Source organism: Malaya genurostris, chromosome 2 (genome assembly GCF_030247185.1).
Source record: "Malaya genurostris strain Urasoe2022 chromosome 2, Malgen_1.1, whole genome shotgun sequence".
In the NCBI taxonomy this organism is placed as follows: domain Eukaryota; kingdom Metazoa; phylum Arthropoda; class Insecta; order Diptera; family Culicidae; genus Malaya; species Malaya genurostris.
In genome coordinates, this window is record NC_080571.1 from 278392416 (window position 1) to 278408575 (window position 16160).

The 16160-nt window shown below is 38.6% G+C and overlaps 2 protein-coding genes across 6 annotated transcripts in view; one reads left to right on the plus strand and one right to left on the minus strand.

The window, feature by feature from the left end:
• LOC131430237 (rab3 GTPase-activating protein catalytic subunit) overlaps positions 1-16160 on the plus strand; it is a 507058-nt gene that overhangs the window by 37177 nt on the left and 453721 nt on the right. The gene's annotated exons all lie outside the window — the stretch shown is intronic.
• LOC131430239 (leucine-rich repeat and fibronectin type-III domain-containing protein 3) overlaps positions 1-16160 on the minus strand; it is a 461469-nt gene that overhangs the window by 31169 nt on the left and 414140 nt on the right. For all 4 annotated transcript variants that reach the window (XM_058595032.1, XM_058595030.1, XM_058595031.1 and 1 more), the window contains 5 exons: positions 3464-3948; positions 2437-3387; positions 1854-2377; positions 1432-1788; positions 1074-1221 (listed from right to left, as the gene is read on the minus strand). In XM_058595032.1, the coding sequence (XP_058451015.1) occupies positions 1074-1221; positions 1432-1788; positions 1854-2377; positions 2437-3387; positions 3464-3616 (2133 nt within the window). In that variant the 5' untranslated portion in view covers positions 3617-3948. The remainder of the gene's footprint in view (positions 1-1073; positions 1222-1431; positions 1789-1853; positions 2378-2436; positions 3388-3463; positions 3949-16160) is intronic.

Consider the following 16160-nt stretch of genomic DNA (forward strand, 5'->3'; position numbering starts at 1 on the left):
GGTGAGTTCTACATCGTTAAACGGTTGGTCGATTTACTATGTTGAAAATGTTTCAATTTTTACCGCTTCAATATCTCAAGTTTATATCTCAACGGTGACTCGATTGTAGTGAGGAGTATTTACACCACAGTTGTTCATTAGAGATAGCATATATCTATAACAATATGATTGTATCTCTATCATCTCAATTACTAATCATGATGATAGCACAAATATCGCGGAACGTGATGCTTCTATAGCACTGTTTATATAGATGCATGCACGACGCATTTCCCGAATACAATTCCTCTTCGAGGGTAACAAAGGTCGGGAATTGAACAAAAGACAACTGGCTGGCAAGACTAACGCCTCATTCATGGAACCCATAATCCAGAACTTTGTTGAGTATAGTATGGTATTTTTTGTTGATATGGCTACAAGAATCCCTTAACCACCAATTAAAGACCAATCTATGAATATAATATTACCTAACAGCATATTTCAGAATGTGTTCATTCTTTCATTATATCTAAGCATTTCCTTGCACTTACAAGAAGAGGGTGTATCAAGATTCGTTCGAATATTCCCTCGTCCGAAAAAAAGTTTACGTTATCGAAAAGTCAACCAGTAGTCTTTGGAGCATTCAAAGCACTACTCTTGGTGCAAATTCCTGGCTGCTCTATTTTCCTATTCTATCACTAAGGATACTACTTTGTACACGGTATCTAGAATTACAGTTTGCAGTACATTAAGAAATCATAATTCAACACATATTAAAGCTAAACTAACTACCGTTAGCGGAATACGTAGATTCAAGAACTTATCGATTTTAATCTCAATATATTTCATCTTGAAGCTAGGCATGCCCGGAACTTAATCGACACTAGTCACCAGGACGGGTTACGTTGTTAACAAATCGCTACTCTGCACACGAAACTAAACGCTAATGGTTAAGACTAAGTAAATAATATTACAACAACAACAACAAAATGAAAGAAAACGGAAAACACGCAAAGCACAAAACAAGGTTAACCACAATTTCAAAGCTTGGTAATCGTTAGTTTGTTACGGTTGCCGAAAAAGCTTCGCTTTACCTTGTGGGAGTTGAACGCGGACAGTGTGGCCAGCGATCCTAGCGGTCCGTTGGGACTGGGTGTCGGTCCGCAGCAATTGACCGGCAGTCCGGCTATTGGCAGGGCACTCTTCTGCTGCGACATCGATTGAAGCCGTTTCCTTTGCCGCCTGAAAAGAAGCCTTTTGTTGTAGAAGCAAAACCAGCGCAAACACACGCACACACATGTAGGAGAGAGAGATGGTACAAACGCAGTGTGGAGATAAGATGGTAGATGGTCAGTGCATGAATGTCATAATTTGGTAGGTATTGTGTTTCCGAAACAAAAAACAAAATAAGACAAGAAGGAAACGATAGTATGAATGTTCGACAAACCGTACCTGGTAGCGGCGATGAATACGATCACTGCAATTGCGATCGTACCGCAGATGGCAGCACTGGCCGCGATCGTGATCTTATCCATGTTGGAAGCTGGTGAGGCAATTGTCCGCACCTCGCGACACTGACTGTAAGGCACATTCTCCGGCGTAACGCTGATCTCCTCCAGTGACACGACGCACACAATGATGCACTCAGCCGTTGGGACATTTTTTATTTTGAACTCCCGCTCACTAGCCTCTAGAGGCGGTCCTTGTTTGAAGCTCTTATCGCCAAAGAGACGATAAACAACACGGAAGCCTAGAATGTTGGCGGTGTCCGAGTCCCACTGAATGATGACGGAGCTGTCCTGTCGGGAACTGTAAAAAAAGGCATGGACTGTTGTAAGACATAGTTCGCTTGGGCGAAGATTCGGTGAGCTTACCTGAAAGCATTTTTAACCTGAACCTCTTTGGAATCATCGATCTGAGTGCCTCGTTGCGGTGGGAAACCCAAAACCAGCGGGGGTCTTTGCTTATGTGGAGGTGAATTGTTGTTGGTACGCCAGTTCTTCGTAACGCTGGCTTTGGTGGTTGTCGTGGTGCTTTGTTTAGTCGTAGACTGTGTTGTGGTCGTCAGCACGGTTGTGCTGTCGGTGGTTGAACTTGGTTGAACAGTTTCCTGGGACGAGGACGATGATGATGCAATGGGCGTTGTGGTTAGTGAGGTCGTCGACAAAGCAGTCGTACTGCTGATTGTATAGTTCGTCATTTCCACTGAAGTCGGTGGAAGAGTAGTGAGGACTGTTGTTGTTTTCGGGAGTAGTGAGTCCACAACACCAACGGGACCATCCAGACTGACCTCGGCGTCTGGACAGGTAAGTTCCTCCGGTTGAATAGAGTAGAAACCTCGATCACGGAAGCGATTCGGAGATCCGCAGAATTGTGGGTTGCGTTCACGGGATGTGACCTGAAACAGAATAGGTTAATTGAGTAAGGCGAAAACTCCGATGGTCGTACTCAACGTACTTGTAGATCACCATTTCGAATCCATTCGGCTACCCAGCGTAGCTTACAGTCACAGTGCAGGAATCTACCACCAAGCGATAGACCCCGCAAAGTTCGATTCAGATGAAGTAGAGCTTTCTCAGGCACGGTTGGAAGCGGATTCCCATCAAGGGCTAGCAGAGTAACGGCCGGATTACCACGGAATGCTGTTTCCGGCAAGGCAGTCAACAGATTAAAACCAATGTCCAGGACTCGCAACTCCCGCAGCGAATGGATAGCACCGACGGGAAATTCCGCTAGAAGATTGTTCAGCAAACTTAGCGAACTTAACGTTTTGCGTACGCCAGAGAACGCATTCTCTCCGAGAGTTTGGATGAGATTTCGCTCCAAATTGAGAGCCGTCAGAGCTTCCAAACCTTCGAAGGTACGCGTTCCAGCGCTCCCGGGTAGCTCGCGGATCCCATTCTGGGACAAATCTAGAAAGGCAAGCATTTTAAGTCCACGGACTGCTTCCGGAACTCGCTTCTGTTTGGTGCCCTTAAGGTTCAGATTTTTCAGGCTATTTTCGAGCCCCCGGAAAGCAAAGGGAGCCAGTGTGACATTGTTATCACTAAGCTTAAGCGTCGATAATTTGGCTAACCCGTTGAAGGCATCATTGGGAATGGTGTGGATTCTGTTCTTGGACAGATCCAGCAGATTAAGAATGTTCAGAATCTTCAACGCCCTGATGGGAACCTCATCCAGCAGATTATCCTGCAGGTTCAGGTTTTTCAGAATGTTTTCTTGACCTTTGAAAGCCATATCGTCGATTCGTCGTATATCACAGCTACTTAGCTGTACGTTGAACAGTTTCAAATTCTCGAAGACGTTTGCATCTAACTTTTCGATAGTCGAATTATTGATGTACAACAGATCGAGGGCCGTCGATCGTGCGTATTTGTCTAAGGCTTCGACCAGCGTGGGGAAATCGACCTGTCGAGGTTGTAAAGGTTATTGATATCAGAAGGTCATCTGCAACATAATCCTATTGCGGTTATTTGATACTCACTTGATCACATTGCACGGACAGTTCCTGCCCAAGATTATAGGCACATAGACACGAAGTTTGCAGATCGGGCACCTCCCGCTGCCAAGGGCACTGCGCAACTGAGGAGTTGACGAGCAGGAGCGTCGAAAGAAGTAATCCTAAATTTCGTAACATTTTCGTTTCGGATATTCGTAAACACTAGTCAACTAACGATAACAAAAATTTAACACTACAAATCAACTGCCGGAGCAGCGTTAACACAATTTTACTATTGGAATGCACTGTAGCCTAACTACGAAGGTTCAGTTCGGTGCCGAATATGACATACAAGCGAATTGTTCCGCGGACATTCGCCGCAGGTTTTCCTGTTTTTTTTTCGCTCTGTTTCAACACGGAGTATGTCGTTTTTACTATCTGTTCCAGCGAGGGTCGATTACTTCCGGTGAAATTGTAACTTCCTCAGTTGCTTCTGCGTTTGGTGATGCTTCTGTTGCTGGCGATAGAATCTGTAACAAAACGAAAAGAAAATGAGAACATGCAAATCCGTTACCACTAAATATGATTGATGATAAGCTTGTTTGAACCGTGGCTCCCGGCACAGTTCCGTTACGACACTCGAACGCAAGCAAAGGGACATTGACAGTAAAGAGATTTTGGTTGCAGACTGTGAGGATATAGTCGGGAAAGTTGAATGGTGGATAAATGGGGTCAAGTATCGACGAGAGATGATGAGTCGCCTCTTCGACCGGAGGGTGGCGAGGACATCGGAAGGGGTCATCAATTTTTATTATAGTGAAAACCACTCAAGCTAATGGGATGTTCTGGAGTAGTTACGCGTTCGAATGTAACGTGATTTCTTCCCTGCAGCTGTCCGCTGCAGAGGTACAAAGTTGCATCGCGCAGTAAAACGCTGCAGTATGCTTGCACAATGGGAAGTCATATTTTATGCTCTGTCCTCTGTCATGTCGCAGCCATTTGGAATGATTACTGAGGAAGCAGCAGCCATGGCCAAGGTTGTAATAAAACATTTGTAGATTTTGTTGTCTTGAGCAAAATCTCACTCACGGTTCTGGGGATATATTGTATTTAATAATTAATATACATTGTGAAATCATTACTCATTTCATCACCTGAGTAATTTTTTTGAGAGTGTAATTCCAATTTTTTATTTGCAGCGAATAAGTTTCTCGCTAATGTGTGAAAAACTGAGCTTTTCTAGAGTGAACGTTTTTGGATACGTCATCGAAATTAGGCCACAACAATCTACTACTTTTCTGTGTATTTTGCTAAATTCTTATCGGTTAAGCGAACACATTTTTAATTGGTAAAAAGTTAATTTAATATCAAAATGAACTGCTTAATGCAAAACTCGGCAGTTCAATTTAAACCGCCAGGCAGCTATTTGCAGAACACTGATGTGCCGAACGAAAATGAATTTAATATGATTAGGAGTGATTTCATGTTCCTCGTGCATCGAGGATATCAGGCTCAATTTTCAAAAGTGCATATGCCATATTCAGGATTTATTTAGGGTTAGGATGATGCTAATTAATATATCAATAATTCGTCAACAAAAAATTCACCTTAGTCAAAGCAATTAACACCATAACTAATTCGAAAATAATAACTTTTGTCAAAAGTTCCTCGTATCTCGTGCAATCGAGTTTCTTTCGAGTCGTAAATAGTATATTCAAACTTTAAATCAATTTCTAACGAAAAATAGATAGGGAACAAACTAAATCTGAAATACTTCTACTCTGTGGGAAAAAAGTCTACGATTCCATATAACAAATGAGTGTAGGATAACATACAGAATTTTGATGTCGATAATTCAACTTCGGATTTGCATATTTCAGTGAATAAAACTATCAAAATATTGCACGGGATTATTTTTTGGAATTCAGAAGGGCCAAATTGTGGAATTCTCTGAAATATTAAACACTATTCGAAGCATTTTTCTCGAACGCGAAGCAGTCAAATGCTGGCTTTATTCGCACTCGGGTGGTGCGAGTTTTTCACGGCCAAAAACGGCACAAAGCAAATCAAATTATTCTAAATTTGCTCTAAACTGATGGTTTTTATCTCCGATTTGCAAGAAAGCAATCCTTATAGTTCTTTAGACAGCATTTGAAACCAAGGGCTGATTTTGTATAATGTTCTCACTTCGTTGTCCACTTTTCTGTGTATTTCGCTCGAATGCAAACGACCACCAGCAGGATGACGCAATCGATCTTCTTTGAAGGGAAACTGGCTCTGGACCTGAAACAACCGGCATGGTAGATTTACATAGTAGGAAAACTTCGTATAATTCTTTGGAAATATATTAATAGTTTTAAAAAGAATCAATTAATAGAATTCAGAAACTTGACCTGAGTTCAAGAACCAAATACGTACAAAATTCAGTTGTAATTTTGTTCCGAAATCCAGTTCCAGAATTCAGTTCCAGCATGCAGCCTCTGAATTCTGGAGCTAAATTCTGAAACAGAATTTTGAAACTAAATTCTAAACTCGAAATTAAGTACAGAATTATATTTGGAATTCAGTTTTAGAATTCGTTTACATAAATCAATCAAAAATTAAGCTCCCAAATCCAGATCCAGTATTCAGCAGCTGAATACGATTTGCGTCTGAATGAGAGCACGACCTGAGCGTTTGAGGTTTTGTACCACGCAAAAGGTTTGCTCTCATAGCTGGTAACTGTTCATCCCGACGTTCAAAGTGCAAATAATTCCAAATGGGGCTCTCTCACCACCTCTGTATAAAGCGTGAAACGCTCAGGTCGTGCTCTTATTTGGACTTCGAACGTCGGCAGGACCAGTCACCAGCACCTCACCTCGACATCCAGTTCCGTTTAAAGCACTAGAAGAAATGAACGGCTTTTGGTCAAAGTTTTATTTCATACTCGTCCAGTAGAACATCGGAACTGATATGTGCCTGACTACCTCAAAACCCTCGTCCGGGTGCGAAAAAGGCAAGCAAGCATAATGAGTTTTCCTCACTATTTCCAAACGTTTTAGAAAATTTTGTTTTTGGTTTATTTATTGTTATCTCACACTGTTGAAAATTTTATCCCAAACTTGCGATCATATTTTCGATAGATTGTACAAAAAATTATGTTGTTGGGTTAAGTGCAACAAGAGGTTTTCACGATTGATTCACCCATTCTTGTACAGGGTAAATTTTTAAAAAGCGCTCCATAGTAAAGTAAGTCGTATTCAGAATAGAATGAATATGAATTTGTGAGCAAAATCTATCATAATCATTTTTTTTTAGAGAAACATCATTATTCAGTTTTATCAATTGAAACAATAATACATTCAGTTATGGTAGTTGTGACTCAAGGCAAGTAGGGTGCCTTGGGTCATGTTTCAATAAGTTTTCAAGTTCAATTTATATGTATAAATTACAGTGGAGTCTTTTTGTAAAGAATTCACAATGAAAGTAAGATGGTATACTAAAATGCCAGAGTGTGGAATTTGAAATAGCTGTCATTTACAGTTATTCAAAAATGTGAAGTGAAAAATGGCCCAAGTCAGTCGACTTTCCCCTACAGCTAGTAATATCTAAACTTCATCAAGCATGCACAGTGTGCATGTACGGTGCTTACCGGTATGCTTTTGAAAAGTGGTTTTGTTACTTATTCAGATAGTTATTCAAATTGGAAACAGTTGTCGGTTCGAACCTTTTCTTCTGAGGACAACATTTTTCGATTTTCCTTTCATTATCTATTCTCTATTTTGGATTCTCCATTTTTCTCTTTGTTTCATTCTGCGTCTCGTAGAATGCTACATGTAATGAAAAGTCCCGTTCCTCTCACAGAAAAGGCGTGAATAGTTTCGAACCCTGTGGACTTTTGTTGAGAATAAGCCTCTTGATGGCCCAATACCAAATTTCATGACAATTTATCCACTAGTTTTTGAATAAAAGCTGATCGTGTCAAACGAATTCTAGTTTTAATCAAGCTATGAAAAAAGACATACCAGCGCATTCATGCAAAAAAAAAAACAATGGAGAAATTGTATGATTTGCGGTACGGATTGGTCCACCATCCCCCGTATTCTCCAGACTTGGCCCTCAGTGACTATTATCTATTTCAAAATATGAAAAGGTTTATCCAGGGAAAGATATTTTCGTCGAATGCTGAGTTCATTGCAGAAACGAAAGCCTATTTCGAAGGCCTTGACAAATATTTTTTCTTTCAGAGGACATAAAAAGGTTAGAGGACCGATGGATCAAGTGTATCGCTCTAGATGGAGATTGTACTGTGAAGACGGTACGACCACTTTGTTGTGATTTATTAAAATACGGCTTTTGGTCAACTGTTTGCTGTAGAAAATATTTATTTTGCGTTAAAGGTCGGCCTAAAAAGCCATCTTTCAGGAGATTATACTAAAGAATAAAGAAGTTTTCACGGTAAAAAATCGACTTTGTCTTTGTTAGACTCAGGAAAATTGTATTGAAAAAAGATTACTCGAAAGGATAATCGACGCTTTGTAATTTTTGGTTCAGAAGCCAAATAATGAGGATTGTTTACAAAGTTACATTGTTTTGTTGAATTATTAAGGGAAGCTAGGTCCAATGATGAAGATTTCAATTCATCTATTGGATTCTCATATAACTCAAATTCTTATAAATACCACTGTGAGGTGCTTGAAAATACTTTTTATTTAATCTCAAAGATTTTTCGACCAGCAACTAACATAACCTACAAATCTGAATAGTTTTTAACCCAGATTAGAATTTTGTCGTAGGTTTACGTCTTTCTTTAAAGAAAAACAGCAACTAGTTCTTCTTTGAGCATATCTGCTGTTGGACGTTTACAGTGTGAGTTCCAAACAAGAACGATTGCGTCACCCGTTGGTCGTTTGCATTGGAGAAAAAGAAAACGAAAAGTGGACAACGATGGGGAACATTATGCAAAATCAGCCGTTCCAATGACTCTATATGTTATCTAAAGAACTATTAGGATTACTTCTTTGCAAATCGAAAGTGAAAATCATCAGTTCACTGCAAATTTAGAACAGTTTGATTAGCTTTGTGCACTTTTCGCAGCGTGAAATTCGCACAAACGAGCAAATCCAAAATGAAATAATCGACACCAAATTCTATATGGTGCTATTTTTGTAGTCGTTAAGACCGTCCGTGTGTGAAAAAGCTACAAAGTATAACCATAACGTAAAGCTCTAAACCAAAACTGGTTTAGTATTAAATCAATCGACGCTGTGAAAAGTTCTAACGATTGCATCATCCAGCTGCTGATCACCGTCAACGATGGGAAGCATTATACAAAATCAGCCATTATAATGTCTCAAAATGTTATTTTAAGAACTATTAAGATTACTTCTTTGGAAAACGGAGTTAAAAATCATCAGTTTAGTTCAAATCAAGAATAATTTGATTAGCTTTGTACTATTTTCGCTTTGCGAAATTCGCACCAAACAAGCGCAAATAAAGCTAGCATTTGGCTGCTTCGCGTTCGAGAAAAGTGTTTGAAAAGTGTTTAATATCGTAGAGAATTCCACAATTCGGCCCCTCTAAAAGCCGGAAATGTATCCGGTACAGCATTTTAATAAAATCTTTTACTCAAATATTGAAATATATGAAATATTGAAATATATGAGCCAATGAACGATTTGTGTCACGATTGTATTTATGTAATGATTTCTTCTAGGTCATGGCTCAAACTTACAAATGACTTGGAAAAGCGCCCCTCTTCCTGGAATATAAACGTAATCGTCCGTATCCAAATAGTCTATTTAAAAACTGCAAATCCACTAACGGTCATTTCAGGACCCCAATGGTAACGGAAAGAACTTATTTAGAAAACTGTCTTAAGCTGCCGCTCTAATTCCTAGAATACAAACGCAATCTTCCGAAACCGAATTAAACGGTTAAACCTTTATCAAATAAGTTAATATCTACAAACATCTCGAATGCAGTCCTACATCAATCTTGCGGCTATGTTTCTGACATTACCTACTCCAAGTTTTTTTTAACTTTTTTGTTTTGTTTCTCTAAATGACACATTAAAATTTTGAACACACTTCACCCTGTAGTTCCAGAAACGAAATGAACTAAATCCAGATAAAATTCAGAATTAACATATGTCAAGGGTACTAAGCCACTTTCATTTGAGCCTAAGTTTCTAAAAATCGATTAAGTCATCTCCGAGAAAAAGAAATGAGTTTATTTTTGAGAGTACTGATCACTATTTCCGATATTTACGGAACCGTGAACGGAGATCCGTTGAGCCCGAAATCAATCTTTTGTCCATCAACCAACCAGACATTCACAATTGCAGAACTGTAAGGCTCGTTGAAAGGATTTTGATCGTGTTTTCAGCGGCATGCGTGGAAATGCGTTCTTGAAATTATTTTTTTTATCTTATCAGCCTACAATTCCGGAACCGAATGTCGTACCTGTATAAAATGCATTATTTGGGATTATAAAACCTTTAATTGAATCTTAGATTGTGTAATTCAATTCTGCGGTTTCTGAGAAAATCGAGTGCATTTTTTTCCACATTGTACTCCGTTACTCTGGAACGGGTAGTCCGATCCGGATAATATTGTATAGCAACCTATGGGGTCGTAAGACCGTCAATTTGAACCTAACTTCATGTAAATCAGCCCTGCCATCTACGAGAAAATTAAAAGCATGTTGCTTTATAAAAAAGGCAATCCTTTTTTATACTTTCTTCATGAAAAAGGCAAGAAACGTTCAAAAGAGTGCCGTTTCCGTCCAATTGCTCGATTTTTTCGCTGCCCAATGAGAATCGAATTGCAAGAATAAAACGATGAAAAATTCTGGCTGGTTAATCTTGGTTTCACAAACTCTATTATAATTATGCAACCCGTCAAACAATGATAAAGATGGTTTTAACACTGACATGATGAATTCCAAACCGCTTCGCCAATTTTCGCATAGTAATACCCTTCTCACTTAGCCATGTGTCCAGAACCTTAATTTTCACTTCCTTTTCAATACGCGACATTTTGAAAACGCAGAATTTCAACCGCACAAACAAGTAAACAAACGAAAGCTGACATCTGTGATCTGAGCTTAAAAAACCATCACAAATACATGCGTACAACACAAATGTATGTGGATAGCTTATTTTCGATACACTCCTTAACATGACGAAAACAGCCACCTTAAGTCATTTTATTTTGATGGAAGCGTATGGTGAGCAAGCTCTAGCTGAGCCAACGTTTTGGACGTGGTTTGCACGGTTGCACAAAAGTTTGAACATAAAAAATTAAAAAAAAAAATGCTCGATGAAGACCCGTCGCAGATTCAAGTAAAAGTTAAAGTCGGGGTAGAATCAACGATATAATATAAAAACTTGCAAAATCACTCAGTGTTACTTAGCCATTTGCCAACGTTTAAAAGCAACGGGAATGATCCGAACGGTAGGCAATTGGGTGCCGTATTAGAACGAACGCTGTTTCGTAACATGCGAACAACAGCTCCAAAAGCACAAAAAAAACCTTTTCGTTGAATTGTTACTGGCAATGAAAAGTTGGTCCATTGCGATTATCCAAACCATAAGACCAGTTTCTTCATGTGTATTTACATGCATCTTAGTTCAATTGGCAAAACAGTTTCCCTGGATAGATGTAGGGGGGGATGCTTTTTCGTAGTTTTTTTTATTACACAGTTATTAATATCCGCATGTCAATTTTTCAATCTGTTTTCCTCGTTAGATACTGATCAAATTATTATTTTTCGATTCAGAGAATGAACTTTACTTCCGCATCCTGCATATAATTTAAAACTGTTACTATCTATCGCATCCTAGATTAGCCGGAAGATGAATTGCACCCAAATTCACTCTAACTTCCATACAGCTAGTCCACAGCAGCATGCAACGGCATTTTTTCCCATGAACTTGAACTCGATTGAAGCTTCCAATCGCTAAAGTTGCACTCTCCTCAACATGCTCTGTTTTAAAGCTCGTGCGCACCATCAACACTTCCCCGTTTAAACTAAGCTTCGCAAACACCTGAATGCGTGTGGGTATTTGTGCTCGGCTCGATAGAAATTGCAAACCAAAACAAATGAATAAAATCGTGTAACCTCGAACACCCACCCACCGACCGACCGCCGCCAAACATTGCACCTTCCATTAGGGAACGATTATAAATTATGCTAATTTACCTCCACGGTTACCGGAAGGGGTGGATGAACCGAATCCGATTTTTAGCAAAGCCGATAAACTTGGTGATGCTGGAACTGCGAATGCCAACCATCCGGAACAGGCGGTTCGCATTAGAGTATGTAAATACGTTGCGGTTATAAACTAGCTAAATTGATTCAATTTGTAACCTTCATGAAATTGTACGCTATCGCGATTTGCACAAAAACAGAGCAGCTCTCGGTCGGATTGCCGCCCCCAAACAGTCAGCAGAATCTGGGTGGGATTTTGGACTATTGTAACCGTATTCTAGTTGACGGAGATATTTGCGGAGTTACCCACACCAAAGAACCACGCACGCAAGCACGCACACAGTTGATTTATTTGTAATGCAAATGTATCACTCCCTGATGCATTCGTATTTATCAACATTTGTCTCGATTAGCATATGGACCACAGGGCTGGTGGAGGTCGGGATTCACTGTCAGCAGCTGACTACGACAGTGTAAACGCTTTAAATTCTGATTGGTGGGATCGTTTAAATATTTGCAATTCAAATTTGGCTCCTGCCGCTGGCTCAACGAACCGAATCGGTTCCAGAGTAATTACGCGAGAAGTTTTGCACGGTTGCCTACGGAAAGAAGGAAAAATATCTGTTTAACTTTCCCCGCGCCACTTTGACCCGCCAGTTGCCAGTTGGTTCGCTCGCAGTTGGTTAAGAAAAATTTGTCGAATAGTATCGGGAAAAGTTTGTTTTTTTTCTTGCATCCCCGTAGCATAAATCCCAAAGGGGTAAAAACGATTCGTATTCACCGATTCGAGTTCCACGGATGGCGAGAGCAATAGGCTGTTTCGGTTACGGGTCGTAAAGTTTTCATCCGTTTGCAGAGAAAAAGAAAAACTAATGTATTGATTTGGGTTCTGATTTTGTGGTTTAGGTTGTTTTATATTTGTTGGAAAGAATCCTGCCTATTCTGATGCAATAATAGAACTTTATGGAGCGGAGCTAGAATCTAACGTGAAAAAGGGTTAAGCAGTTGCATGTGGAGTTATTTTGGGCATGCTTCCCACATCCTTAAAACTGTAAATAAGAAAGTGGATTGTAATATGTTTATATTAGGATCTATTTTAAATCATTGTACAATAAAACTGTCACGTTAAGATTAGATCACGGTCAAATAAAACTCATACGTGTTCGGTAAGCAGAAGCTTATCACAATTCTCTTGAAAAAAATGAAAATCTCAAAATGTTTCGAGCTCCGAACAATCGACGAGAAGGAGATGAAATAAGATTTGAGCAAAAAAAAGATTCAACAGACTTCAATAAAAATTTGAGTTCCTTAGGTTTTATGTCAAATCTGATTTTATTTCGAAAACGGCTACTTCTTTTTATCGGTAGAATCATATTTAAATATTTATACTACTATTTTGATGTGAATACGTCTTGCTTTACTATGGGACGCCTTTCAAAATTCATTCTGTACAAGAATGGGCGTTGTTGTATGTAACGCAACAACATAATATTTCCTCCATACCATCGAAAAAATGTTCAGCAATGTAGGCTAAAACTTTCTGTAGTATGAGATAATCACTAATAGCTCAAAATTGTAGTTTCAAGTAAGTTTGGTATGAACGAGCATAAGGGTGAAATTCAGTGCTAAAATAATTTCAACTGCATGAATCCAACACAAACAAAAGCGGAGTATTCCCAGTGATTAAGCACAGTGGGCTTACGACACATTTTGTCATTCAATTTATAATCGAAATGTTATTATAATTGATTTTCTCGCCTATAGCGAAATTGTTCATTCTTTTATTGCAGACAAAATCTTTGGCATGATGACAATACATCACCTAGAATCATTTTATAAAAGAACTGAATAATATTGAAATCTTTTTTGTGTGATCAATTTTATATCAAGAACCGTCGATAGAAGTTGTTTCGAATAAACCAAAAGGTTGTACTAATCCGTATCTCTACTTACATATACCGTTTCGGAACAAAGTGGTTGCTCGTCTGTTTAAAACCATAAAACTATCAGTCTATTGAACCTACTACTGCTAACTTATTGAAATTAATGTCGTAACAATTCCTAACTTATGTTTAGAAATCCTAGATGGCCACAACGATTTGTTGTGGATATTTCTCATATAAATGAATGTATGATGCATTTTTATTGTCATCGTAATCGATCTTGTTCCGTACACAACCCTGTAATTTTATGCTTTCGTGTGTTTCGCCTTATACCGTTAGAATTCTGCGAATAAGCATGGAAAGTTTGCAAAATTCACTCAAATAATTAACTAGTACGTACGATTATCGATATTCGGAAGTGTGGAAAAAGCACGTCAGTTTTATTCGTATTCACGTTATGTCTCTGACGTTACCCACCCGTCTTTTTTATCGGGAACATAAAACCAAAAAAATGCTTAAAAATTATTTCAGCTGTAACATCTTTACTTTTCAAATGATACTCATAAAAAAAGATTAGATGTTGATTCAGAGCTGAATTTTAAATTGAAATTATAAAAAAAAATTCAATACACCTAGTTGTGTAATAATTCCTTCTCATAATCGTTGATATGAGCAATTGATGCATGTTAATTTTCAGACTGTTTGACAGCAATGTCCGATATCCGGCTATCTATATATTGGAACAGTGTTTAGCCTGAAGTCGGACTCGGATCACATTACACAGCACTTAACACAGCGATCATAAGACCTTACATTTTAATAAAACTTGGCTAACATTGGTTCCGTGGTGTCTGAGCAAACCGAGTGCACATTTACCCCGTCAATCCGGAACCGGAAGTCGGATCCAGACATTTTTCAATAGCAGGCTGTGGGACTACTAGACATTTTGTATGAATCTAATGAATCGTTTCCGCTTGATGCCAAACCTAACTCAGTTTCCACCCTAACTGCTGTCAAACCGTTTGTTTGAAGCTAGTTTCGAACCTGGTTTCAATGTTGTTGAACAGAAAATCGAGTCAGTTTTGAATCTGGTTTTCATATGAGATTTGCTCAAATTCCAGTTACGTTACGTCATGTTTGCCGTAATTAATTAGAACAGACATGGTATCTTGGAAACGGTAGCAGAAGTAGGACGATTCCATGGTTTTTACATCGGAAAACCTGGACCTGGGGGGGATAGCTCGACATCAACATTCGTGATTCGAACTGAGTGCGAGAAAGAATTAGGTTAGATTTTTTTGGATGTTTTCACCGTATGTCTGATGAAGATCGCGTAAATCATCACTTTTCGTTATGGTGACAGTGTTGAAATCAAGGCGCTAGTCTAAGAATTAACAACTTAAAAGTTGAAAAAACCATACTCTATTTGCTTCGATTTGAGTTAAACCCTAGGTCAGGGCTCTTTTTTAGACGTATTTTACCCCGTTACTCCGAAACTGGTGGTCGAATTTGGATAAAATTCCATAGCAGGCTAAGTGACTAAGCGACTTTTCATTTGAATTTGGGTTTACGAAAATTGATCCAACGGTTTCAATTTGATTTTAAAATTTCATTGTAATTAACAAGGCCGTGGAATATCTCGCGAATTATTTTAAATTTTAGTTCAAATTCGAGCGATTATTTTCTATCGAGTAGTTGAATTCAGTCAAGACTGCGACCCATTTTAAAGTTTCGCGGATGGAAAGTAAATTGGAACCATTTTATAATTTCGCGGATGGAAAATAAAATGATATCAAGTGGTATAATAATTGCAATTCAGAAAACGTAGGAAGAATTTCGAGAAAACCTTACTTCGTTTGACAATGTATTGAAACTTGTTCAAAGGAATTTTGTATGACTGGAAGTATAGGAAGTAATTATACTGAAAAAATTTCTACTAAAGATATAAAACTAAATTTGCAAGATTTTTTTTTCGTGTCGGAAAACAACTATCGAACGGTCATAATAACCGGAGCTTTGAAGCCGGGTTATTTTTGACAACGATAAAATAACTGCTCCACTGTCAACTTTTAACTGAAAGTTAATAAATTCGCGACTTGGTCCAAAGCGTAAGAATTACCGAATTCGCATAAATAATAAATGATCAATTTGAGTAAACAATCATATATTTCGAATGAGGTTATAAGGGATAAATATTGAAACAAGAAGTTCTGATGATGAAAAGGGAAAAGCGAATTTTCACCGATCTGATACAGAAAGGCTATGTAGCCACTCTACAAAACGAATTTTTACCGGAGGCCCGAGGAGAGACCCGAGTGTCATATATCATTCGACTGAGTTCGTTTAGAAAATGTCAGGTATGCTTGTGTATGTGTACATTTATGCGAACAATATTAGCAGTTGGTTTTGTTGGAGATACATCGACCGATTTTCACAAACTTGGATTCAAGTGAAAGGTCTTGTGGCACTGAATTTCATCCAGATTCGGTTTCAGAACTACAGGAAAATGTATGTCAAACATTTAAATTTTTTAAATTTTATATTCACTAGCTTATTTTGCAACGAAAGTTCATAATTCCATCGAGATCCAATTTCTTTTCCATTTTATCCTTATCCAGTCTGCATGAAACATGCATATACAAAACTCTGAACCATGAAATTCACAA